Source organism: Lacerta agilis, chromosome 8, assembly GCF_009819535.1.
Source record: "Lacerta agilis isolate rLacAgi1 chromosome 8, rLacAgi1.pri, whole genome shotgun sequence".
Classification (NCBI taxonomy): Eukaryota; Metazoa; Chordata; class Lepidosauria; order Squamata; family Lacertidae; genus Lacerta; species Lacerta agilis.
This window is the reverse complement of record NC_046319.1, coordinates 46,557,543-46,583,868: the sequence shown is the minus strand read 5'-3', so window position 1 is coordinate 46,583,868 and position 26,326 is coordinate 46,557,543. Positions and strand designations below refer to the sequence as shown.

At 44.0% G+C, this 26,326-nt stretch overlaps 2 protein-coding genes across 2 annotated transcripts in view; both read left to right on the top strand.

The window, feature by feature from the left end:
• PKD1L2 (polycystin 1 like 2) overlaps nt 1-4,060 on the top strand; it is a 54,081-nt gene extending 50,021 nt beyond the window's left edge. Inside the window, exons 40-43 of the mRNA XM_033157197.1 lie at nt 476-686; nt 1,366-1,467; nt 2,552-2,683; nt 3,674-4,060. Of these exons, the coding sequence (XP_033013088.1) occupies nt 476-686; nt 1,366-1,467; nt 2,552-2,683; nt 3,674-3,802 (574 nt within the window). The 3' untranslated portion in view covers nt 3,803-4,060. The remainder of the gene's footprint in view (nt 1-475; nt 687-1,365; nt 1,468-2,551; nt 2,684-3,673) is intronic.
• A 1,932-nt stretch (nt 4,061-5,992) lies between these two features.
• On the top strand, nt 5,993-14,423 carry GCSH (glycine cleavage system protein H). Its single transcript, XM_033157196.1, has 5 exons — nt 5,993-6,351; nt 9,942-10,021; nt 12,356-12,419; nt 13,332-13,463; nt 13,983-14,423. Exons 1-5 carry the CDS (start codon nt 6,138-6,140, stop codon nt 14,078-14,080), a joined length of 588 nt encoding a protein of 195 aa, XP_033013087.1. The 5' UTR covers nt 5,993-6,137; the 3' UTR covers nt 14,081-14,423.
• Nucleotides 14,424-26,326: the final 11,903 nt, after the last annotated feature.

Below are 26,326 nucleotides of genomic sequence, written 5' to 3'. Positions count from 1 at the left end.
ACTCTAACCACTACACAACACTGCCTCATTACCGGTGCTAGCTGGGACTGGTAGAGCAGAAAGCAGAGAGGTCAATGACAGGCAGAGCCAACTAATTCTAGTTTAGGGAAGTTATTAATGTTTGATGTTTCTATTGTGCTTTTAATATTCTGTTGGAGCCGCCCAGAGTGGCTGGGGAAACCCAGCCAGATGGGCAGGGTATAAATTTATTTATTTATTTATTTATTTATTTATTTATTTATTATTATTATTATTATTATTATTATTATTATTATTATTATTATTATTATTATTCATCTTCCCTGGTGAGTTTTTAAAAGCAACACTGAGACAAAAGAGGAGGAGGAAGCTTTCCAGGAAGGAAAGAGGCAGGCAGGAAAGTAGGTGGAGGGTAACTAAGATTGGTGGAGCCATGCTCCATGTGCCCTAACAGAATAGCCTCCACTATGTCATAACGATTCCTATATTCCTTCAGGTTTGCAAGCTTCAATCAGACAGCGACTGTTGATGCAGTTCTGGGCTACCTGATTGCCTTTCTGGTGCTTCTTGCCACTGTGAAACTCTGGCATCTCCTGAGGCTGAACCCAAAGCTGAACATGATCACCTCGACTTTGAGGAGGGCCTGGGGGGACATATCAGGATTTGCAACTGTGATTATAATCATGTTCCTTGCCTACTCCATAGCAGTGAGTACCCATGTCTTCCATCTATTCCCAATTGGTTTTCTGTCTCTCTCTCTCCCTCTCCCCACCAACCCTCCATAATTTGGATTAGTTTGCTCAAATATTTTTTAGAGTCCTGTCTGTTATACAGATGTAGTCAAAATAGTACCTTCCAGATGCTGTTGGACTACAACTTCCATCAGCCCCAGACATCAAAGATGGTGACAATGAGTTCAACTTACTACACACTCATCACCCTAAGGTCCCAGAGCAGGTTACAACCATTTAAAATACAACATTAACCATTTAAAATACAACATTAAAAACAGTTTGAAACAAATTACAGCCAAAAGGTGGTTTCTTTCGGGGGAAGTCATGACTCTTAAAGTGGTATGAGTGCTTTAAACTCATATGCAGAAGCTGAGACCTAAAGAGGGGGGGCTTGTGAAAAGCACCTGGCGGCAACAGTAATTATGTTTTCAAGCAGGGCTCATTTCTCAGCTGCAACCTCAGCTTTAACCTAAACCTTCATCTCTGCAGTAGTTAAAAGACACCAACCGCTCCAATACACCCTGTGTCTATGCAGAAAAAATAACCATGTGTATTATGGAGAACCTAGTCTGCCCAGTGATCTGTGTCACTTGCTAACTGGCCTTGTGATTTGGGTGAGAAATTGTTTTCCTCCCATTTATGTAATTTGCAGACAAACTTGATATACGGCTGGAAGTTGAATTCTTACAAGACCCTGTTTGATTCTGCGGAGACAATGGTCAGTCTTCAGCTTGGAATCTTCAACTATGAAGAGGTATGGTTTATCCTTCAGAGGTTTTTTTTCTGGCAACTAAGGTTGAATTAAATTAAATGAACCACATATCTGTTGCCTAATTTATTTAGCATAATCCACACACATAGTTTTGCCAACCCCATCTTAAACTATCTATATTTTGCAATGACGTTCTCCAGGCAATACTAGGGTAAAGTGTGCATGACCATGCATCTATCAGCAAAAGTAACATTCAAAAATGTATAATATTAGGGAATACTGCCTTGCAAACGTGTATATTAGGGAGAAACTGCATATAAACATGTGTCTATTATGGGAGAAAATGCAGTAAAATGCTGGTGAATTTTCAGGATTTTTTCTTTTTTAAATAGCAAACTAAAGTGAAATGTGGAGAACTGAACTTAGGAAGAGAAAAATGAAAACAGAGAGAAAATTAAATGTACAGATTCACCCATCCCTAGTTATCATAAGACAACCTTCCTCAACCTTGTTTGATTCCCATCTCCCATCAGCCCCAGCCAGCATGGCTGATGGTCAGCAATTATGGGAGTCCAAAACATCAGGAGGGCAACCAGTTGGGAAAGGCAGTGGATGGTATTGGGACTAAGTAGTTTACCAAAAGCTTCATGAAAAGGCGGGTAAAGGTGAAATCACCTTTTGGGGTTTTGAAAAGCAGTTCTGGGTATAAAGGGGAAGAATGGACAAAAGTTGACTAAGCAGGAAGAGACCTTTGGACAGGTGAGGGTGGTGGAAAAGGAGGAGCAAAAGTCACAGGCAAGGATGCATTGGGATGGGAGAGGCAAGAGGGAACACATTTTTTTTTACTTTTCATAATGCTGCCCCCTGCTCCCACTGAAATACGGTAGTATAAATTGTACATAAAAAACAGCAACACATATCTTAAATATTACTTATCCTAAAAATATACAAGGAAACACTCTCTTCAGTATTAAGGCAGAGTGCATTTGGGCAAACACGATGCTTACACAAGACACCAGCAAACTGAAGTGTTTAAATAATTCACAAGTACTGTCCCTGAAAATAATGTTCTCTTCCCTGAAGAAGATAACAATATCCCTTATTGCAACATATATGTCTCTTTCAGGTCTTGGACTACAATCCCATCTTGGGCTCCTTCTTAATTGGCTCCTGCATCATTTTTATGACGTTTGTGGTGTTGAATCTCTTCATTTCTGTGATCCTTGTCGCTTTCAGTGAGGAACAGAAACATTATCAGGTTTGTCCATAGAAGTAATATGTGAATTTCCACATTTCAGGGTGCCATCTGCCCTGGTCTGTACATATATGTATGTATAATGGGAGATCCCACTAATCAAGGACCTCCACAGGCTGAGTTCATATGTAACACTAAACCATGGTTTAGTACTACGTACATGGACATCAGGCTTGCCTACTCCCCTTCCACTCCTCCCATTACTTTCACTTTCAAAGAATGTTTTATGAACCAGGAAACCTGCCATACAACAAATTGTGGTAAATTTCTGAACAAGCCAGTTTCAAACTGTGGATTGTGATGCTGGTTTGTTTAAGTACCGGTAACCGGTTTGTTTAAAGCCAGGATTCCTGGTTCATATAACAAAACAAACAGCTATCTTACAGAACAAACTTCTGTAGATCTCTGCCTACTAGCTGTGCAGGAGGAGGAAAGGGGAGAGTCTGAGCCCAATTCTTTATTTGACTCACCACAACTCATCCACATGAGACTAAACCATGGCGTTAGCATTAAGTGTGGGGCCCTGGCCTGGTTCACATGACACAGTAAGCCACTTTTGCTTCTCCCCAGTCTTTTTACTCCTTCCTGCACTAAGATAAGCCACGGTATGGCTCAGTGTGCCGTCCAAACCTCAGCTTGTGATTAAGCTTGCTATGAACTAGAATAAAGAATACCCCCGTACATTTTCCTGTTTGTCTTCCTTTCTTTTGGCAGTAATTTTCAGTATCTGCAGCCTAATCACATGCACATTAATCAGCAGGTTTAGTTTGGCTGCCAATCTACTCATACTGAAATTAACACATTCTCCTAGCCACACTACAGTTTACTGCAGAATGTGCTACTACAATGTTTAACATGACCGTTTTGGGTTCTACTTCTTCCTGCCTGTAGTTATCACCACCACCACAAATTCTACACAAGTCCAGGATGCAATTCACTGTTATGTCTATACTCATACAAACTGTATTGTGTGTGTCTCTGTGTGCTTTTTAGGCTTCTGAAGAGGAAGAGATTGTTGACCTACTGCTGAAGAAAATTTGCAGCTTCCTTGGAATAAAATGTAAAAGTGACCATAAACCAGCCTGTGACAAGAAACTAGAAGAACCTGAGATGAGCAACTAACAACTGGTCTTCTTACTCACTTCAACTTACAGCTGTTGCAGCTGCCTTTAGATATTGTGGCTTCCATGTTTGTAAAATGTTGCGGCAGACAGCAGGATTACTTTCATTGACTGAGGTCTTGGTGTGCTCTCCAATAATTGTACTTAAGATACTGTCCTTAACTCTGTACTGATAGATGTGAAAATGAGTGCCTGACAGAACTATAGAATTGATGCTTGCTTGATTATGCATACTGCTTTATTCTGTACTTATTCCACAGTGTAGTACTGTATAATAAAAGCTAAGAATCCAAAGCATTGTTCAGCTTCATTGTTTATAACGAATTATAAAATCATTATCAGTTCAATTCATAATTTATTCTTAGAAAATGCTTTATTTGGAAATGTATAAAATTATTCATGGTGTGGAGAAAATGGATGGGGAGGAAACCTCTCCGAGTACTAGAACTTTGGGATCATACAAGAAAGCTGAATGTTGGAATATTCAGGACAAAATATAATACTTCTTTACACAGCACATCATTAAATGGCTGAATTTGCTCCCCACAAGATGTAGAGATAGTCATCAACTAAGATAGCTTTAAAAGAAAATTGCACAAATCCAAAGAGAATAAAGCTATCAGTGACTATTAGCCACAATGGTTACTTTCACTTTCCAGTGAGGCAGTACTGCTATGAATACCAGTTGATGGGGTGAGCACTGTTGCATTTATGTCCTGCTTGTCAGCTTCCCAGGGGCATCTGGTTCACAACCCTGGTTGCTGGACTAGATAGGCCTTTGGCCTGGGGAGGGCCATTAGAGAGGTCCAGAGCCATGTTTGGCCCTTGGGCCCGAGGTTCCCCGTCTCTGTCCTAAAACATTAACTGAGGAAGTGGTGTCCACAGAGCATAGGAAGACACAAACAATAATGCTGCGACATGTATTGATCACACACAGTTTGCATTTCAACTAGCTGAAGATTTAAAGTGTGTGTGTTTAATGGCTGAACCTATGGAATCAGAAGTAAGCAATGTAGCTTACTCCCAGGAAAGTGCATTATTAGATTGCACTTTAGCTGCTCCTAATAAATTAGCCATTATGCTATAAGCTTTTAGTTATTTATTCATGTATTACATTTATATCTCACCTTTCCTTAAGTGCATGATTCTCCCCCTTCCCATTTTATCCTCCACTGCAAACCTGTGAGGTAGGTAAGCTGGGAGACATGGAGTAGCCCAAGGTCATCCAGTGAGCTTTAAGGCTGAGGAGAGATTTGAACCCTGGTCCTCCAGTTCTGAATCCCAACACTCTAACTACTACACCACACTGCCCTTTGGTGCATACGTCCAGGAGCATGTATGTGATCGGCACACAGCTGTCTGCATTTTGGGACTCTCATTAGGGGACACAGGGCTCTATGGAGCTTGTCACGATGGGCTCCTAAAGTGCAAAATGTACCACTCCTCCACTTATTATGGGCATAGCTGTCAAGTTTCGGATTTGAAAATAAGGGATCAGCACCCTCACCTGCCCAGGGGACAGTCTACGGGATCTGACTGGAGTAACACATGACTGGAAAGGTTTGCAGTTCCACAAACATAGGTGTGCACTGCCTTGAAATAAAAATAAAAAGAAGTGAACAAAAGAAGGCTCACTAGGGGGGCATTGCTAAAAAAAGTCATGTGTTACTCCAGTCAGATCCCACATATGAATGTGGGGAAAGATGATGGTGTGTAGCCTGGCCCTGGTGTAAATTAATTTGTAGCCTGGGGGGATTACCACAGCGTGGACTGTCCCTGAGAACCGTAGACTGTCCCCGGGACGGGTGAGGGTGCTGATCCCTTATTTTCAAATCCGAAACTTGACAGCTATGGGATGCACTCCTCTCTAACTTGTTTCCGGCGACAGTAAAAACAAAACTCCTAAGGTCCTTTCAGAATCGTGATTATGGCTTGAAATAAGCCGTTCTTTTTCAATGCTGCTGTTTTAGACGGATGACGAGCTGCTTGTGTTGTCCTTCTGGGTTGATTTGTGCTAAATGCTACTACTGCTCTTAATTTTTTTACTGTTACTTAAAAAAAAACAACACGCCACTTTTTCTCTTTTGCAAGCCGCCCAGAGGACACGGTCGATGGGCGGTTAATAAATGTCTAAAGTAAAATGAAGTAAGCAGCAGCTACCGCAGCAGCCCGCTTCCCGCCGCGCGTCCCCTCCGCACTCTCCTCCTCCTCCTCGCCGGCCAGGCCAAGCCAGGCCCCCTTCGGAAAGGCCCGCCTCCCCCTTGTCCTCCTCCGCCGCCTCCCTCGCCGGCTTGTCCCCTCTGGCCCCGGCCGCGTCTCTGTGTAGCGGCCCCGCCATGGCAGCGGCACTGGCGGCCTTGCGAGCGCTGCAGCGGGTCGGGCCTGGCACGGTTTCTGCCGCCGCCGCCGCCCCTTGTGCAGCTGGCTTGGCCAGGCCCTGTCGCGCCTTAGTCGGCTGCTCCCAGGCTGCCTGCGCCAATAGCAGCAGCAGCAGCAGCCAGGCCGCCCCGGCTCGGAGGCTCAGCACCAGCCCCGCGTTGCTGCTCGCCGGTGAGTCGCGGCGGGGAGAGGAAGCGAGAGGGATGAATGGGCGCCGTGGGGCCCCGGGGCGGGGTGGGCGGCGGAGCGTGCAGTGCAAGGGGCCCGATCCGGAGGGAAGGTCTCCTGCGTAAGTAAGCCCTTGGCAATGAATGGAAGCTGCGGAGGAGCTTCAGTCGCTCTCGTTGGGTGGAGGGAGGGGGTGCTGCTGCTGCTGCTTTGCAACCCAATCCTGCGCGTGCCTTTCTCAGAAGGAAGCCCCTGAGAATCGAGCGTGCCTAAGAGTGCAGCTGGGCAGCCCAAACTTGTGCGGGTTTACCTCACTTGAGTTCAAAGTGGCTTATTCCCCCAGCAGCCGGTCATAGATTTGCAGTTTGTTTGCTGCTACACACCATGCATTTAAAGCACATCCCCTCCCCACCCCCAGTGAATCCTGGGAACTGCAGTTTGAACAGAGCTACAATTCCCAGCACCCTTAACAAACTACAGTTCCTGAAGTTCTTTTTTGGGGAGGGATATGAGCTAAATGTGTACGGAGCCTCAGAAACTGCAGTCCTAATCACACCTGGGTGTGTGAGCTTTATTGAGTTCAATAGGACTTACTTTTGAGTAGACAAAAGTTAGGATGGAGCTTTTCAGTACTGCAATCCTGTGCACATTTATTGGGAGTAAGCACTGTTGAACACAGTGGGACTCATTTCTGAGTAACATGCCTAGGATTTAATTGTGCAAAACTTAACAGTGTTGTGTGGATGTTATGAGATTTTGGGATATTTTACCAAGCGGGGCAGAGGGAAGGGATTGCTTTGGTTGACCCAGCTGTGGGTGTTCAAACTTAAAATCTGTCTTGTGTGCAATACAGAGTTTGTACTCTTATTGGCTCATAGGCTGACTTTATGCCGTCTTTACCCTGCATTTCTTCAGGATTCGAATCATGCTTCCTGCATGCCCAAGACCTAATCAAAGAACAGAGGTCAGGGTTGCATTCCTTCATTACCCCATAAATGTTAAACATCCATGGAAGTACTGTTGTCCATACAGGGTTAATTTTATTGCAGCATTTGCTTGGTTTGCCATTCATATCCAGTGACACACCCACTCTGATTGGATCGGACTCTTTGGACTGGGTCTTGTGTTTGTTGCTGTGCGGCATAGTAATTTATTGCATTGCTTGTCATTCCCTATGCACCCTCATTTTTTCTCAGATTAAATTCTGCAAGATGAGGATAGTTGTTGGGTCCTTCTTTGTTTTTTGTTTTTTTTGTTTGTTTTTGCAGCAGGCAAATGGAATTAGGGCCATGAGATTTTACACCACAGTAAATGTAACCTCGGGCCCAGGTGGCTGAATGAGACCCTCTATGCCTCTCTGTATGGCCTTCAGGGCTCTTTCCAGGCTACACTCCTTCCCTAGGCCGCATCCCGCACCAGTCCTGCTCTGTGCTATTACCTGCTTGCAATGTGTCCTTGAACTCTGATAATTCCCATTGCTTGCCGGGACGGAGCAGGGGTGTTTTATGTGGAAACCTCTGATGGCTGGAATGTAGCCTACTGTACAAAGGTAACAGTTGCATCCATTGCCCACACCACTTTCGCCTTTGTACCCAACTGGAAGGTTGCCCACAAGGCAGTGCAGCCCTTGGGCCGAAAAAGGCCCTGCCACCCCTGTATTATTTAAAGTGCTGCAAGGCTTCATTCACTTGAATGGAGGATTGTGCTGCAGAACTTCTTTCTAGGTTGCTCCCAAGTGGTGTATGCATAATGAAAACTCGAACCACACGCCTTCTGAATAGTTTCTATCCAAGAGCTTTGATTGCACTTAATAATGATCTCAGGGTCAGTAGTAAGTAATAGTAAGCAGTGATTAGTAAGGAATGAGACAGGCTTTTAGGTTATGCTATGCTTTTAATAGGTTATGTTATACTCTGGATTATGTTATGTTTTAATAGATTATGTTTTAGGATGAGAGTGTTGGAGATATGTGCAAATGTGTATGGTAAATCCGGTCTTTGGGTGTTTGATTTTCGTTGTTGTGTATACTGTGTATATACGGACAATGACAATAAATAAATCTAATCTAATATTGGTGGGCCCACTAAGTTGTGCTTGCTCATGGTGGGGAAATAAGGGGGAAATGATTTAGGGAGAGGGTCCCATGAGGGGAGGTACAGCTTTATATGCACACAAGATTGGGCAAAGGACTCTGTGCGAGTGGCGTGACATTTCAAGGGTACCAGCCGTGCTTGCCCAGGGTCTGTTTTCTTTTGGACAATGAGGTGCAGAAGAGATGGTGGCATCTTGATCATATATGGTTTATTTACACATATATACAACCTGAGTCTAGATAGAGGGAGTTCCCAGCATTACACTCCAAGGGGGTCTCTTGCTTCTCTCATAGGGGCAGGAGCAGCTCTCCTGTTCCTCTCACGGCTGCCTGTTGGATCCAAAAACTGCCAGCAAACATTCTACTTGGCCTCCACTTTCCTGCTTGCCAAACCGCAAGCCCACCACAGTTGTGCCCCTCCCTCCTGAAACTGGGCTTTTGTCTCTGCTAACTCTCTCTCACCTCAGGAGGGGATTTTCCCATTTGTTTTCCTGCCCAGAGAGTCTCTGTGAATAGCCTCTTTGATCAACCATTTCTTTGTGGTCTTCTAATGGTCCATCTCTCTAGGCAATTACTTCATCAGGAAAGCAGCCTGGCTTGTATTTTAACAGGCTAAATTCAATGTTTGGCACCCCAGATTTAGAAAGGGGGTCCAGAATTAGAAGGGGAGTCCGGGCATCCCACAAACTTAGAACACTGTGGGCTATTTTATTATATTTGACTGTGGTGTGTTGACTGGAATCCCAGCTTTTCTCGCTGGTTTTAATTAACTGCAGGGAAGTGCAAACATAATTCGTAGATGGACATTATCCAAAGGAGCGTCACTCCTTAGCACTTCTGGTGTGTTAGTCCTGAACAATCATAAAAAATCACCACTGCAGAAATAATATGTAGTAAATCAAATGTACTGAAATAGTATGCAGCAAATTGCTTCTAAGAGTACCAATTCAGACTGCAGATTGGGATGGCTCAGGAAGCTGGATCTTTTACTTCTGCCCCATGTATAAAGACACATCCACTCTGAACACTGCTGTGCAATTCCCTTCTCTGAAATTGGAACAGTTGAAAGGGAGGTGTGCCTCTATACCAGACTAAGACTTGGGAGACCTGGGTTCTTAGTCCCCACTTGACCATGAAGCTCACTTGGTTACCTTGGGCCAGTCACAGTCTCTCAGCCCAGTCTACCTCACAGGGTTGATGTGAGTATAAAATGGAGGGGAAAGAACCATGTATAAAACCACCTTTACTTTCTTGGAGGAAAGGTTGGATATAAATGTAATGATGAATGAATGAAATTGATGCACAGCTTGGATTTGGGGGTGGTATTTTTTGTACTTGAAATAGGAAAGCAGGCTATCTTTTTCTAATTCCTGCTTGCAAACTTGGAACTAGGAAATCAAGTGCTTTTTTATGCTGACGCTTTTTAAGGTAAAACCTTGAGGCAAAAAAAAGGGTTTAGAGAAAGCAAGGTGTGTTGAAATGTTCTGTTTGCTTCATTCAGCCCGTCGATTCACAGACAAGCATGAATGGATAACAGTTGAAAACAGTATTGGAACTGTAGGAATCAGCAACTTTGCACAGGTACTGGTTCTCGTGTTCTCTCTCTCTCTCTCTCTCTCTCTCTCTCTCTATCTATCTCTCTCTCTCTCTCTCTGAGAGCTTTGTGCTGCAAAATTGACATCTATCAGCCTGTTCTGTTGGCCTTGGTCTTTGGCTCCTTTATTGCCTGTTCTGCATGTAGAGTCAAATTGTAGACTTGGAACTCCAACATTATTGGCCACTTTAAACCATCCTCTCCCCACTTCAGCAGTTTGTCCTCTGTATCTTACACTTAGGGCTCAATGGGAACCTTGGCTCAAAGCATTTATTACTTTTTGTTTGTTTAATTGTAGATAATACAATTTATAGGGCTGAATACGTCCTTGTAACAGGGGTTGGAAAATCCCCAGGTGCTTGGTTAGTTCCCTGTGCACCTAAATATTTCAGTAGGGTCTATGATTTTGCAGACAGAACAACAAAATGGCGCTCTCTCTCTCTCTCTCTCTCTCTCTTTGTGTGTGTGTGTGTGTGTGTGTTGGAGCCTAAGAAATAGAAATGTTTATTGCCCTGCTTATATATTTATTGCCTAGTTTGGAGTGGTGGTGGTGATGGATAGCACCTGAACCTTTGCTCTCTGCACAGGAACCATGTAATTTCTTAAATGAGATTGGGACTGCAAGTGTCATTTGGTCTGCATCCAGCTTGGCTGGTCGCAACTCGCGCAAGACTCAGAGCAGAGCTTTCTCATGGCATGCTTGAAAAGTTCCTCCATTCCTCACCTGTAAAAATAAAGAGCAGCTGTTTGAAAATGCTTTCCTCACCGCCCAAAAGCACATTGCCAAATTTTGCTGTGTCAAAAAGCGTGTACAGAAATGCATATACTAGGGCAAAGCGTGCATAATTAGATGTGTTGTATTGGTGAAAATAGCATAGAAAATGCATCATATTAGGGAATAAAATTGTATACAGGATTTGGAGGAATTTGTGCTAAAATCCTGATTAATTTTCATGTACTTTTTTTAAAATTGAAAACTTATGTAGAAATGTGGAGAACTAAATTTCAGAAAAACTGAGAAAATTGATGAATTCACCTATCCTTAACCAGCAAACAGGCTGCCACATAGGCAGATCCTTGCCCTATGCCTACCTTTGCCAATTTTGTGCCCTCCAGATGTTTTGGACTATACCCGTGGTTGGGGCTCTTGGGAGTTGTAGTCCATAACATCTGAAGGGCAACCGGTTGGCAGGGGTTGCCCTGTGCTATGCCAAAGCCAGAGAGAGATACTGTAACCGGTAAAGTTATGGCTATGTTTAACCCATCCACAGATCTTGTGGTGTTTCATTGCTCTTGCTTGTCTAAACCTAGATATGCCTAGTGCACAACCTATTATTTATTTGTTTACTTGAACATTTATAATTCACAGCATAACAAGGAAACTTGCAACAGGTTAAATAAAATCAGTCTCTAGCTCTCTATAAAACATTTAAAAGTCAGTAGATGCTGGTTGGCTTAAACAAAAATTCTTACAGTAAAGGCTTGTCTGAACAGTGCAGTTTTCAGAAGACACCTGAAAGAAGGGGCGGTTCTTGCTGAACCTCTACAGGTGGGCAGATCCAGAAAGCAGGCGGGGGGGGGAGAGACCTGACCCTCAGGGTCCCTTCCCACTCTACAATTCTATGATCAGAGGGTCTCAGGGATGAAGGTGGAGTACAGGGGATCAGGCAGTCCCTAAGGTACCTTGGGCCCAAGTTGTGTCAGCGCTTTATGAATTAACACAAGATCCTTGAAGCAGGCCCGGTGGCAAAATCTGCAGCCAGTGTTGCTCTCCTGGGACCCTTGCAGTCGGTTGTTGCATTACAAGAGGGAGGTTGGAGCACACACACAAAGGTAGTCTGGGAAAGGGGGCCCGTTCCTTCCCTAACAACAGCTGTAAGCGGCTGGATGGTGGTAACATGGGTCTTTGTGTGTCTCAGGTGCTCCTAAGCTGGTGTGGCTGAGAGACTCCACAGCTGCTTCTCTCTTCATTTATCACCCTCCAGTTTGACTTTGCTGTGTATGAGAAGCCAGTCATATTATCCTTGAGAAATCAGTTATATTTATGGCTTGTTTGTGATACAGTTCGTTTGCCAGTCTAAAGCGTATTCAGAGACAAGTGTGGGAAGCTTTGCAGCCCATGTTTGAAATGGTTCTTGGGAACTGCAATAGGAATAGTGCCACCAGCTTTTCTGGGGTGTGTGGATTATAACGTGGTGCATTTGTTCCTTGCTTAAATTCTTGCCAGAGAGAAAGCGGGGTGGTGGTGGTGGTGGTGGTGGTGGTTTTCCAACTTTTTGATAGCTTTCTCAGTTAACAATTCTTGCTGATGTCTGTTTCAGGAAGCACTAGGAGACGTTGTTTATTGTAGTCTTCCAGAAATTGGAACAAAGCTGAACAAACAGGGTAAGCTATTTTCTTTACTTTTTGGCACTTCTAACACATTGCAACATTGGCAGAAAGCAATGCATTTTGATTTAAATGGTAACGTCTTTCTTGGATTAGAACCCGAAAGGCTAATTTAGGTATTTTTCAACAGTTTGAGCATACCAAATTGTGTGTGTGTGTGTGTTTGTGTTTAAGGACTTTGAATAGAAGGCTCCTTCTGTTTCCCCACCTCCAATGTTATGGCACGAGCAACTTTTGAAAGATTGTTACATTGGAAAGTTGGTCATGTGGAATTGGGGTGGGGTCCTGTTGTTGGAAATGGCATCTTTGGACTTGTGCACAGATCTAATTGTGCACTCACTGAGATCTAAGCCTTCTCCTTTCATAGCCTCCACTCTTGTAAAGAGGGAGAGGAAACAGTTTTTTCTCCTCTAATGTTGTGTACACATTATACCAGCTTTAAAACAAAGTAGCGTTGTTTCTTTCCTGCTGCATTTCAAACCACATTTGGACATCATTGCACACATGGGTACAGTTGGGTGTGTTGTACAGTTGGACCTGCTGTCTGTCTGCACTAATGGATGGAGAGGGGATGTGAATGTTTTCTTATTGTTTATGTTTTTCTAATCGGATCAAAGCTGGCTTGGGGGAAAACACATCAAAATGCAATATTTCTCAAGGAACTACAGGATTGTAGCTAACGCTCTACATGCACACAGCTTCACATAGGGTGTAGAGTAAAGGGGAATGTGCACACCGCTTAGGCTGAAATGAAGCTTGGATTTACCTGAATTCCTAATATTCCATTACTGCAACTCCCTACCTTTAGAAAATTATTGTGGCAGTGCAAAATAGTTCTCAACTTCCTCGAAGCCCAGTTAATTCGGTTTCTAAATTAAATGCTTTGCTCTCTTCAATTCTGTATTTCAGATGAGTTTGGTGCTTTGGAAAGTGTGAAGGCTGCTAGTGAACTCTATTCCCCACTCACAGGAGAAGTAACGGAAATCAACACTGCCCTTGCTGATAATCCAGGACTTGTCAACAAATCTTGCTACCAAGATGGTAAGGGAGGCATCTTAACTTTGCAAAAGTGTTTCCGCCATCATTGAGGGAGGATAACAGTGGAACTCATTTTGTATTGTCATCGGCTGAAAAATGCTCACAAAGCATCTTACAAATATCAGTGATAAGGTAGTTCCTACTCTCAGGCTGACGGAAAAGGGATAGGGAGAGAGGAGGAGCAAAGCAAACTCAGCACTATTTCTTAGGTCCAGAGTTCTTTTAATGACCATTCTGGAAAGATTGCAAGGAAAGGGAGAGCTAAGAATTGCTGATATTTCAGCAGAGCGGCCCTGCAGTTATATCTATCTCCTTTTCTCCTGTAGCCACAAATGGAATGGCTATATATGTATATATGTATTCTTGTCTTCAACTAGTGAAAAGTTACCTATTTCCTATGAGACTTTTTTGCTTGTCGACATGAATGGAAATTGCTAGGTTTATGAGCCAGCATTTTACTAGAGCTCCAAGGAGCTGTGTGTGTTGCTGCTGCTGCTAATTGAGTTGCTTTTATGCTTATAGGTTGGCTTATCAAGATGACTGTGGATAACCCTTCAGAATTTGATGAACTCATGAGTGAAGATGCATATGAAAAATACATAAAATCTATTGAGGAGTGATCCAAATGTTAACAGTAAACCAATGCAGACCATTTTCTTCACTGTAGATTGTCCTAAATTAGTGGTGTACAGAAGGTTCAACTCTGAGCAGCTTATCCAGGAAATTTTCAAGGAAAATATGCTGCCTTTTATTCAAATTGTGCTGATCTATGCCCACAAGTGACTGCAAGTCAAAACATTTTCATTTGGGGGGGGGGTGTCTATCTTCACTTCTAGTACATGGTGGTTATTGTTTTTTAGTCGAATAAATGTAATTATAGGATGTCAAGAGTTTGAAGTTCATAATTACATCTGGAGTAGAATAACCTTTGTTCCTAAAATAAACCTAAGCATTGATAAAGTAGAACTGTAACGGCCTTAATTTCACAGCACAAACTGTGCTTCTCAGCTCCACGGGTTTTATTCCCTCCCCAAGACAGCAGTCTGCTTTCAATCACGTTTTGTAATATTAAGGCTGCATTGCTGCCTTCAGAATTAGTGAAGGTTCCAGGTGATTAGAGCAGAACCAGATTTCACCTTTTTAAGTGAAACTGTGGAGGTGTGGCCATCCTCTACAGATAAGGCTTCCTGCTTTGTGGTGGAAACAGATAACAGAAGTTAATAAAAAATCCTGACTTTACCAAGTGTGTTTGCTGTTCTTTTTGTGTGTATTCTACACTAGCCTCTCTGTGGGATTAATATTTAAATGATGAGCTTTCATGTGGCATTTTGGAATGTGCAGGATCAATCTGCGGTGTAATGCATTTGACTGGAGTGTCTGCCCTACACATTCTAAGCAATGTTTAGAAATTGTCAAATGAGCTGGGTTAGGTTATCTGGGGAACTGAAAACGTCAGTTAGTGTGCAGCCTGTGGTGGAGTTAAATGGCAGTCAAAGAGGAGTCTAATAATCCATAGTAGTTAGGTTTTTAATAACTGTTGTTGAAAGCATTCTCCTTGACAAAGATGCAGTGAAGATAAGGGCCAGGCAGTCAATCCGTAATGAATAGTACTCCCAACTGCTTGGGATGTCATTGTGTTAATGGCACTGATAAAGCAGCATGTGATCTGAGACATGTGCCCAAGGATCCTTTAGACTGTGCCTACCCACTTCTGACAATGTGAGGGATTTTTGGATAGGTCTCTTGAATTTCTTGGGCAGCAGACTTCCTTGGCTTAGCACCAGCCTAGGGTAAAGAACACAGCAAGAAAAATGGCTTTCTGAAGTCTGGGAACAGATGAAACAGTTTTTCATTTCCCTCAGTGTATTCTTATTTATGATTTTATTTACTTACTGTATTTATATCTCGCCTTTTTCTCAAGATGGTATGCATGGTTCTTCCCCTCCACATTTAACCCCCACAGCAACCTTTGGAAGTAGGTTAGGCTGAGAGGCAGTGACTGGCCCAAGGTCGTCCAGTGAGCTTCATGGCCAAGTGGGGATTTGAACCCAGGTCTCTCAGTTCCCAATCTGACACTCTAAACTACTATACCACACTTGCTCATCTTTCCTTGGCACATCAGTATTACTTTCCTTGACACATCAGCTCTGCAGATAGGAAAGTGGGGTTGATGCATGGATTTTTGTTCTTCCTCAGTGACGTTAAGAAAAAGGCAAGAACGGGTGGACTCCTGTGTTATCAACCCCCTCCCCTTAAAGGCATCCACTTGGTGGCCACCACTACTTCTTGTAGCCTGTTCCAGAGTTTTAGCTACGTGCTGTGTGAAGAAGCACTTCCTTTGGTCTGTCCTGCATCTTTATTAGGTGACCCTAGTATTATGAGAAAGAATCACATTCTCCATGCCATGCCTAATTCTATGCCCCTCTATCATGTCCTTCCTTTCTTGCCATTTTTCTAAACTTAAAAAGCCTCCAGTGTTGTAACATTTCCTCAAAAGGGGAGTTGCTCCAACCTCTGGAATCATTTTCACTGTCGTTTTCTGAACCTTTTTCAGGTCTACAGCAGCTTTCTCCAGTATCAGGACGGGGGCTCTGCCCAGTGTGACTGCACCATAGACAGATTAGTATAATTGCATTATGATACAGCAGAGCTTTCCAGACTTCATGTTGGTGACACTTTTAGACATGCATCATTTCACGACACGGTAATTCAGTTTTGCTAGCAAACAGGAGGTTAAACTGTGGACCGCCCTGGGACCCCTGGGTATAGGGTGGTATATAAATTCTAAACCCCACCCCCCAAAAAACCTTAACCCTTTCCAGCCCCGGGAGGAGCATGGGGACTGCAGCCGACACACTTAACATGTTGCCACACACAGTTTGGAAAGCTGTGTGATACGGGGTATTCAAAGAACAGTAAGAGCAAAAACACACACAGAGTCTTTGAAGTAATTAAACCCATTACAGACAAATTCAAAAATGCCCAAGAAGCATCAGTGAGTGGGACAGGAATGGGATAGGTACTCCTAGAGCATTTTTTTGGTAAACTCCAACTCCCCCACCCCCAATACATGAATAAATGGGATGTCCCAACTATTTGTCCAGGTCTCCCTCAAACCTGTCTCCAGCTCTCACAGACTGTTTGAAGTGATGTCTAAACATACCTCTTGCGAGAGGCTGAGATGATTGCTCCTGTCAGTGACTCTGAGTGGGTCATTCACTTGCTGCAAATGTCGTAAGGGATAGGAATGTTGGCAGAAAGGCAGGTAGGTTGCCCCATCGTTTTCAGGCAACCCTGAGGCCCACAGGAGGCTGCACTTGAGGGAGAGGATTTAGGGACTGTTTCATCTCCACCTAGCAGGGTGAAACGTGGAGGGCCACAGGTTAGCTACCTCTGGCCTATTTCCTGTTCAGATGTGTGAGCCCTTTTCTGATGTTCTGTGAAATGGACACAGGAGGGGTGCTCTGGATGTGCATTCATTAGAACGACCGAACGGGGATCCCTGCGTATAGCTATACACACACTGGGCTCTACCCATGCAGTTGGGAACCTGCCAGTTGAACATGTGGGAACACTGGTTTTAGATATTGTGTTAATTTGATAATTTGTCAAAATTTGCCCATCTGTGACAGAGGACCTTGCGTAAGCACATCAGTTCAGTGCAGGGATAGGGAAACCAGTGGCCTTCCAGATGTGTTTAGTCTCCAACTCCCATCAGCATAAATAAAAATAGTGCACTGAAAAGGATATGTGAACATTATAGTCTGCAGCCTAAAACTTGGGTTTGCTTAACACATTCCAGTGCTTCGACCCTTTGCTTCCATTGCCCTTTGAAATATTTGTGATGGCAAACACAGGAAGTCAGGGTCAGAGTGTCCCACTAGCAGCCGCCAGCACATGGCACCAAGTACCAAAAACTTGGCATGAGACCCCCTGCAACTATGAGACAATTCTACTCCATACATTAAAAGTCAAGGTTCCGAGACATTTGGAATGCATTTTTGGAACTCTTCCCCGAGTAACAGCCACAAATTAGAAGCAGTGAGAGATACAAGGCAGGGATGGAAACTTCCCCAACTTAATGGATGCTAATCTAGGACTACAGCAGAACATTAATACTTATCCTTATTTGAATGTGCGTAACTGAACACTGTATAGTATGCTAAACAACTGAATAACAGGGATGAAAATACTGCAGCTTAAAAAAAGAAAAAGTGTGAGGTTGGAGGGTGATAATGTGAAAACCCTAATAAATCATGGGTTTTTAAAAAGTGCATGCTGCACTCCCTCCAGTAGAGGGAGATGGTGCTTTGCCAAGCAACAGGTTTGTGCGCAGAAGCACATGAGCAGACAAATGAGCTTTCCTAAGGAACATAAACCAGAATACAACATGGTTAACATGTATACATAGGTCTGTTGGTCTTACTGTGTTTTAATAGTGAATTGTAGCATAAGGCTATATTATGATGATATTGTTTGACAGATTCGAGGGCAATATTGTAAAACTATAGGGTTTCTTCCACCCTGCCATGATTTCTGGACACTAAAAAGAATCCAAATAAGAACTCTGGCCAAAAGTTTTAACCAAACAACATACGTTTACTCGTAAGTAAATCCAAATGTAATATCAAATCTGTAAAGAATTACAGTTTTAAATCAAAAGTAGTTTCATATTGGAAATTTTCCTTAAGCGTCTTTTAGACTTTTGATTTAAAACTGTAATTCTTTACAGAATTGATATTACATTTGGATTTACTTATGAGTAAACGTATGTTGTTTGGTTAAAACTTTTGGCCAGAGTTCTTATTTGGATTCTTTTTAGTGTATTTGGCAATAAGAACTCCAACGTCTTTTATGATTTCTGGACAAACTCATTTTGAAGGAGGTAAAGGTAAAGGTACCCCTGATCGTTAGTTCCAGTCACAGACGACTCTGGGGTTGCGGCGCTCATCTCACTCTATAGGCCAAGGGAGCCGGTGTTTGTCCTCAGACAGCTTCTGGGTCATGTGGCCAGCATGACTAAGCCACTTCTTGCAAACCAGAGCAGTGCACAGAAATGCTGTTCACCTTCCCGCCGGAGCGGTACCTATTTATCTACTTGCACTTTGACATGCTTTCAAACTGCTAGGTGGGCAGGAGCTGGGACCGAACAACGGGAGCTCACCCTGTCGCGGGGATTCGAACCGCCAGCCTTCTGATCGGCAAGCCCTAGGCTCTGTGGTTTAGACCACAGTGCCACCCGTGTCCGTAGGTAATCCGTTTGGAGGATTACATAGCACTGAAAAGTCCCCTGGGAAAAAACAAACTAGCTCCCTTACAGGTGCCTACTGAGTCTACTTATGACTTTTATGGGTCTCTGTTAGACAGTGTCCAACCATTCAAAAGTATGTTTAAAGGTTTGAGTAAGTGAAAGGATAGATGCCATTCTATGTACCTAACGAAAAGAGTGCATTTGCCCTATCACTTGAGAGCATTTCCTTCTGTTTGAAAGCTTCCCCCAGGAATGATTATGACTGCACCAGATATCCATTTGGTATGTGTAATAGGAGTATAACCATGCCACCTACACTTTCACACCGTCCAGTTTCCCTATGTACAGAGAGGGGACCCGAAATCCACTGCAACGCCATTTTAGACCCACTTCTTTCCAGAAGCAGAAGAACAAGTTGGCCAGAGAGGGGGGGGGAGGCGGACGATAACAATTCGGATGTTCAGATGCAAATCTGATCACTCATAATCACCCGACCATCCACATCCCCGCACCCCACCCCTGCCATCACCTGCAGCCGGATTAGCTTCCCCACCCAGCCTCTTCGCCGTTTGCATATCTACCCCACCCAGCCTCTTGACCATTTGCATAATCTAAACCCATCAGCCAGACCCGTGCCACCTGTTGGGTCTACTACCAAAGCAGCAAGAAATAAACATCGAGACGTCAACTATAAACAAGGACAACCACCTTTATTCATATACAAAAGGACATGGACATTTACAATTCAGGAAGCTCCGATCGCCGACTCCACCCTGGGAACAGAAGATAAACAGGAGTATTATCTAATCAAAAGACAGGCAGGAAAACCACCCTGATACTATTGTATAAACCAATCACCTTGTCATAAATTGTACTTACCTTATGTAAATCCTTCTTTCCCGCTCTTTTCCTTCCATTCACCTGTATAGCAACGAAATTGTATAAAACCCTCCCTGTGACTATACTCTTGGTTCTCTCTCTTCGTGATTTTGCACGGCGTAGGGGAACCTCTGTTGCAACAGATCCAAATAAACGGGAGGGCTGTGCCTTGCTTTCCCTTCTACCAGCTCCGGTGTCGCCTCTGTTTTTTCCAGCGTAAGTGGGGAGCTCAGAAAAGGTGTGGGCTTCTCAGGGCTAAATTTCCGGAACTCCTCCTTGGGAAAACGGGGCCCCTTTTTGCCTTTTTTGTCCAAAATTTGCTTACCACAGTATGTGATTCTTTGGGGATTTGGTACAGGACTCTTGGTGGGGGGAAGAGAAGTTCAACAACCAGGTTTTCCTTTTCCTACACATTCAACAAGGCTCTTGTCCCTCTACCAGGTACAGCCAGGGTAGCCAATGTTGTGCCCTCCAGGTGCGGTTGCATCAACGCCAGCCAACATGGTAAAGGAATAATGGGAGTTGTAGGCCACCAACATCTGGAGAGCCACAGCTGCCCCATCCCTGCAATGAAGAGAGGAGGGTGGTTTCAGAGTTGCCTGATAACCAGAGATGTTCCACGGAAAAAGGAAATGAAAATTACAACCAGAGAGTGGTGCTCAACGTCCCTTTAGAAGAAGGGTGGGAACCTGTGGCCCTCCAGATATCCCTGGAATATAAGTCCCATCAGCCCCAGCCAGCAAAGTCAATAGCTAGGGATGATGGGAGTTGTAGTCCAGCATCTGGAGAGCCACAGGTTCCCCCCATCTGCTTTAGAACAATGTAAGTATGCTTTGCTTTGGCCTTCCATCCAAGATGCAGCATGGGAAGAAGGGCTGTGGCTCAAAGGTAGAGCATCTACTTTGCATGCAGAAGGTCCTAGGTTCAGTCCCTGGCATCTCCAGGTGGGGCTTGGAGATACTCCTGCCTAAAACTCTGGAAGATCAGCTGCAGGTCAGTGTAGACAATACTAAGCTAGCTTGACCAATGCACTGGCTCTGTATAAGAGAGTTTCCTATATAACCCCACCCAGATGTATGTTGTGGCCTAGTAAATAGTCTGAATAAACACAAGGCACTTCCTTTGAGGAAGGATGTATCTTTCCTTTGATAACCTTAATTTTCAATCGGTCGGCTGCAAAAAACTTGGTGCAGCCTGCTGGGAAAATAACGCACAACCGACAAGTCCTTATTTCCAAGCTGCTTCCTAGGGAGAGCATTCAAGAACAGCCATTGAGTGTGCTTGCGCCTTTCTTTTTAACACAGGCAACAGTTTAAAGAAAGATATATCCAATCCAGGTATCTAGCACTCCACTGCAGTCAAGAAAGGAGGCTGAAGGAACAAATGGGTAGGGTGACCGTGTGTCAAAGGACAGTCTTCTACAAAAAGGAATTCTCTGTTTAAAGGATTGTCCAGTCTGGCTTAAAGCTAAGGAAGCCTAAGAAAGGAGAGCAGGAGGGGCCTTTAAGTTGCCCATCAACCATTAGCACACTGAGCTGGCATGCAGGGCAGTGTGTTCCCCCAAAAGAGGCCTATCTAGTTCAGCTCTCACAGTGGCCAACCAGATGCCCAAGGGAAGCCTGCAAACAGGACCAGACTGCAACTCCCAGCCACTGGTAGATAGAGGCATACCATGGAGGTTCAACATAGCCATCATGACTCGTAGCCATTGAAAGCCTTACCCTCTAAATTTGTCCTAATCCACTTTAGGAGCAAATAGTTTAACTATGAAGCATGCGGGGGGGGGGGACATTTGACAGTACTTTCCCAAATCTTCCACAATGAGCTTCATTGAATGGCCCCAAATTCTAGTATTTTGACAGAATGAGGAAAAAATTGCCAATCTATCATAAATCATCCAGCTATCAACCAGTGGACTCTGTCTTCTGCCCACGCTAAGCTTGGATGGTGCATTTAGCAACAGATTCATATGGTGTGTTGATGTCCTTATTCTGAGCAGCTAAAGTAGCAACCCAACGATCAAGGAACTTCATGCTGTGTGTTTCGATCTGGGAGTCCATTTGCTGCTGTGTTATGTTAGCTTGCTTGCCATATTGGAATAATGAATCTTGGAAAACTTGCTTTGTAGGGGGTAGAACATAATCAATTACATATCATTTGCAAGCGACAAAAACAGCAAACGCCGATTACATTAACAGGATAGATTTTTGTTGTGGACATGGGATGAGTAAGCAAACTGGCAATTTTCACTCCTGTTTCTGTTGGCACTCTCTGTTGTCCCTATGCCCTCCTCTGTTTCTCCTAGGAAAAAATAAAAGTATATCTGGCAAGCCAGGAGCCTGTCCATGCCCAAGTTGCATCATAGATTAGGGATGGGCATCCTGTCAACGCAAAGGACCATATATTTGTCCATTTGTTGTTTGCTTATTAATCACTTTTGATGAGGCACCCCAAAGCAACTTACAATATAATAAAAACACATGTAAAACAGTTATGTATAAAAAATCAAATTAACTGTGCTATTTTTGTGTGTGCCTGGTTAAAACAATAGCACACACATAAAATCATTTCAAATCCAATACAGACACCAACTGGAATAAAGATCTTCATTTAGAAGGCTTGTTGAAAGAGGGAAGTCTTTAGCAGGCACTGAAAAGACAATTGAGAAAGTGCCTGTTTGATATATAATGGGAGGCAGTTCCAAAGGGTAGGAACATCCTGGGGGACGGACCTGATAGGATGACATCTGTAGGATTAGTTGGGTTTGTAGGAGATGAGACTATATGCTCTTTCTTCCTGTTTGACTTTTAGCTGATAAATAAAATGCTAGCTGAACTCATTTTTAATCTGATGTGGCTGCTATTTTTTATTCTGCTTCTACCGTTTCGCTGTTTTTTGTTAGGCTTATTGATTTGCTGCTTAAACTGCTTTTTGAGTCGAAACAAAATAGAAAATTCTTTCCAGTAGCGCCTTAGAGACCAACTGAGTTTGTTCTTGGTATGAGCTTTCGTGTGCATGCACACTTCTTCAGCTTTTTGAGTGATTGTTGTAATGCTTCATTCCTAGGAGTATTTTTCTACTGAAGGTGGGGTACAAATTTTTATAACTGACCCATCTGTTTTTTGCTGCCTGCTTGCCTGTGTCAGCAAAATGGATGTGGGTTTGCAAGCCCCACATCTGGCTGCAATAAACTAACGGGGGAAGGAGAGTTCAGCTTGGTGAAGTTACAAGTTGTGCAGAACCTGTGGCTCTTCACATGCTGTTGGACTCCAGCTCCCATCAGTCCCAGCCAGGATGGCCAATGGTTAGGGAAGATGGGACCTGTAGTCCAACAGGTGTCTGTAGGGCATATATAAAGGTCTGTTGTGGAACAAGTGCCTTGTTATTCCATCGGGAATTGAAAGGTGGTATATACATTCCAGGAAAGAAGTTGCAAAATTGTGTCAAGTAGCAAAGCATTGTTCCAGGGGCAAATGATAGGGCCGTATGTACAGACCCACCTACCTAATCTCTCCTGCAGGATACTGTTCTGCAAACACATTCCATGTGGGCGGAGAATTTGAAAAGCAGCAGGATTCAACCCTGCTGGGATCTGCTTCTCCAGGGCATGCTAGGGATGCCTGGCTGCCACTTGCCCAACTCCTCAGCCCAACAGCCCCGGATCACTCTGGGCAGCCTGATCCTCCTCCTTCTTTGGCGATCACTCATAGCCGAGTAAGATTGTCTTCCATGAACATGGTCTTAGCATGGTCTAAGTGACTGTAGAGGCCAGTTCTGGATCCGCACGTCCTTCCACAGTGGGGACATAGGTTTACTGGTGGGAGTTGATCATGGTGAGGGTTTGCCAAGCGTGCCTTCCTCTTAGCAAGTTTCTCCCTTTTGTCCTGAGTTTGAGCGTCTTCAAAGCCCATGACACCTTTGGTAAAAGCTGTTCTCCAATTGGTGTGCTTGCAGGCTCATGGAGTTGTCTCCACCCAACTCAGTCAAAGCCTGGATCCCATCAGGTTGGCCTGATTCGGTTTGAGCTTTGGCCAAATCCAGTGCATGTCCTTAGAAAACAGGTGAAACAAAAATGCTATTTTCTGCACGTGGCACCCAGGCTGTCTTACCTCTGCAAATCTTGGTGTGTGTGGAGATGGCCAAAAGCACTTGAGTCCCACTCGAGATGAACAGGGGATGCGACTGGTGCTGACCCCCCCCATCAGCACTTAACTTGTTAGCAGGGTCATTGAGAGTATCAACGCAGCAGCCTCCCTGTGTCAAATTAAATTAGCAGCAAGCCAATTACAGCGACAGCTTTGTCGGCTAAGCTGACGGTGGCTGCGCATCTCAATGTCTTCATCGCAGAATGAGTGACAAATCTGGCTGCCTCTCTGCCTGGTGCCTCTGCCGTCAACTGATAGAGGATAAAAGATTCTCTTTCACTTTCCATCCCTTGGGAGACATGGGATTTACAATGGTCTCAGATTGCTATCTCTACCGCGAGATGACAGCACAGTAATCAAACCTGACATTTAAAGGACACAAAGACTACGTATCGCTGGGGCAGGTGGAGAAAGGCAGGTCATTGCTCTGGCAGCCCTTGGAAGGTGGAAACATGAGATCTCCCCTTTGCTGATTGGGTGGCAGGAGCCTGGGAGCCAAAGGCAGGCAGGCAGGCAAAGTTGAGTCAGATCTCTTACCCACTTTTCAAACTGCGCCCCAAGGGTTCACCTGAGCATGCTGAGCCATCCCAGCTGCCCAGCTTTGGTTCCGGTTCTGTCAAGACTCATCGCCTTAGTTTGCAGTAAGGAGGAGCAGTATAAATAGCATTCCAGTCAATATAATAATCAGCACACCCATATCAACAAAATATTGAAGGCATAACGTAACATGTTAATAGAAAATGTAGAAACCATTCAAAAACAATTCAGTAACCCAAAATATAATAACAATAATTTTAAAATGACATTCATAACATTTTTTTACCTGCCATGTCTAGTAACAACTGCCATTATAGTAAAGCTTTAGTTTTGGGATGTCCTCCAGGGCTTCACACAAGACACATTTCATGTGATTGGTTGAACACTAACTCATGTAAAAAGTGCTGTTAAAATGAGATAAATTACAGGCTGAAACGAGGGATAAACCTGGCTCTTATTAACCAGGGGTATAAAACTGAGGGAGAAGGAGAGTAATCTTAATTACAGTTTGACATACTCTCAATTTTTATATTTTAGAATCTTGTCAGTATTTGAGTACCTGCTTATACACTCCTCTGCCTGCCCCAAAAGGCTGTGTCGTCCACCCCCCACCCCCAGAGGATGCTTACCTGGGAGAAATTGCTGCAGTAAATGTCCTAGAGTTGGCAACACAGGTGTAGTAGAGAAAACCTTCTGGGACTGTCAGCAGAATGCAAGAAATTAGCCTGGGTCTTCTGTTCTAACAAAAACAGCAAACCTCTGCTTGTAGTCTGTATCTTGCAGAGTACAAAGCTTCCCTTTCTGCTCTTGAGATCCCAGTGGGTTTCCCATGGCTTCCATGTGGTCCCTGGACTGTAGGAGTTTCAAAATAGCAGCAGAGGCATTGGTTTGTAATGTTTCTGAGCTCCTGCTTGCCTCTGTGTCTCCAAACAGGAAGGCACATGCTCTGTGAACGTGGATGCAGGCAGCACAGCTGCCAGAGAAACGTGGGCTAACAGGAGACAAGGCATCGTCCTTTGCCTCTGGGAGAAGTGCAAAAAGTGAGTGCTGTGTTAAGATTTAAAAAAGGAGGGAGAAGTAGCACAGCCTTGAACTCCTTGTAGCATCTGCTAGTAAGATCACATAACATTGGTCCAGCTGGGTGAGGCCAAAAGTCCATCTATATCATGTGATCCTTGGTGCAAATTTCATACACACCATGGTCAAAACTTGAAAGGGCTGCAAGCTTGTCTGCAAAAATAAAATTTAAAAAACCGCCCTCCCCTCCCTGCACACAGCAAACTTAGCAGGCCCAGACAGTTAGGTTTGGCCATTTGCCCTGACGTGCCAGGTATCCATGTAGGTGTTCTCCCCACTACCACTAATCCCCAGACAAAGCACTTAAATTTGCATGCCCACTATCACCTGCAGCCTGAAGTGGTACAGTCCATGAAAAGCCTGGCCACTCTGGCTGATTGTATAACTGGGCCACTATTGAAAGTGGCCTCTATAAATACATGGCTGCTGCATCTATGGATTCTGACTCTGCCCAGTCTTATATGTTTACATATTTTCTAACAGGAGCAATTGTCCTGGTAGCATACTAGGAGTCCTGACGACTCTTGTCAGGAGAGGCATCAAATACTATAGTAAAGTCATACCCAAACAAAGGTGTCACAGACGATCCATGATTGTATCTCTGTCATTTAATGTTTTTTTTTTTTTAAAGGAGCCGTGGAAGGGAAGAGTGAGTTTGATTGGAGCAGTAGCCATAGCAGAAGGAGTGTTTAACCTTCCCCAGGACCACATCATTCCACCCCCCACCCCACGGTTATATACATGTCGGCCAAACTGTACTTTATGTTAAACTGAGCCTTGTTGAACCTGGTGTCCTTCTGTCATCAGCTCCAGGCAGCATGATGGGAATTGCAGTCAAAAAATGTGTCGTCCAAAGCCTGACAGCTGTAGTCCATGCATCGGTAACCTTGAGGCTGGATTACTGCAATGCACTCTGTGTGGGGCTGCCCTTGGACCTGTTTTGGAAACTCCAGCTGGTATTGAATGTGGCTGCAAGA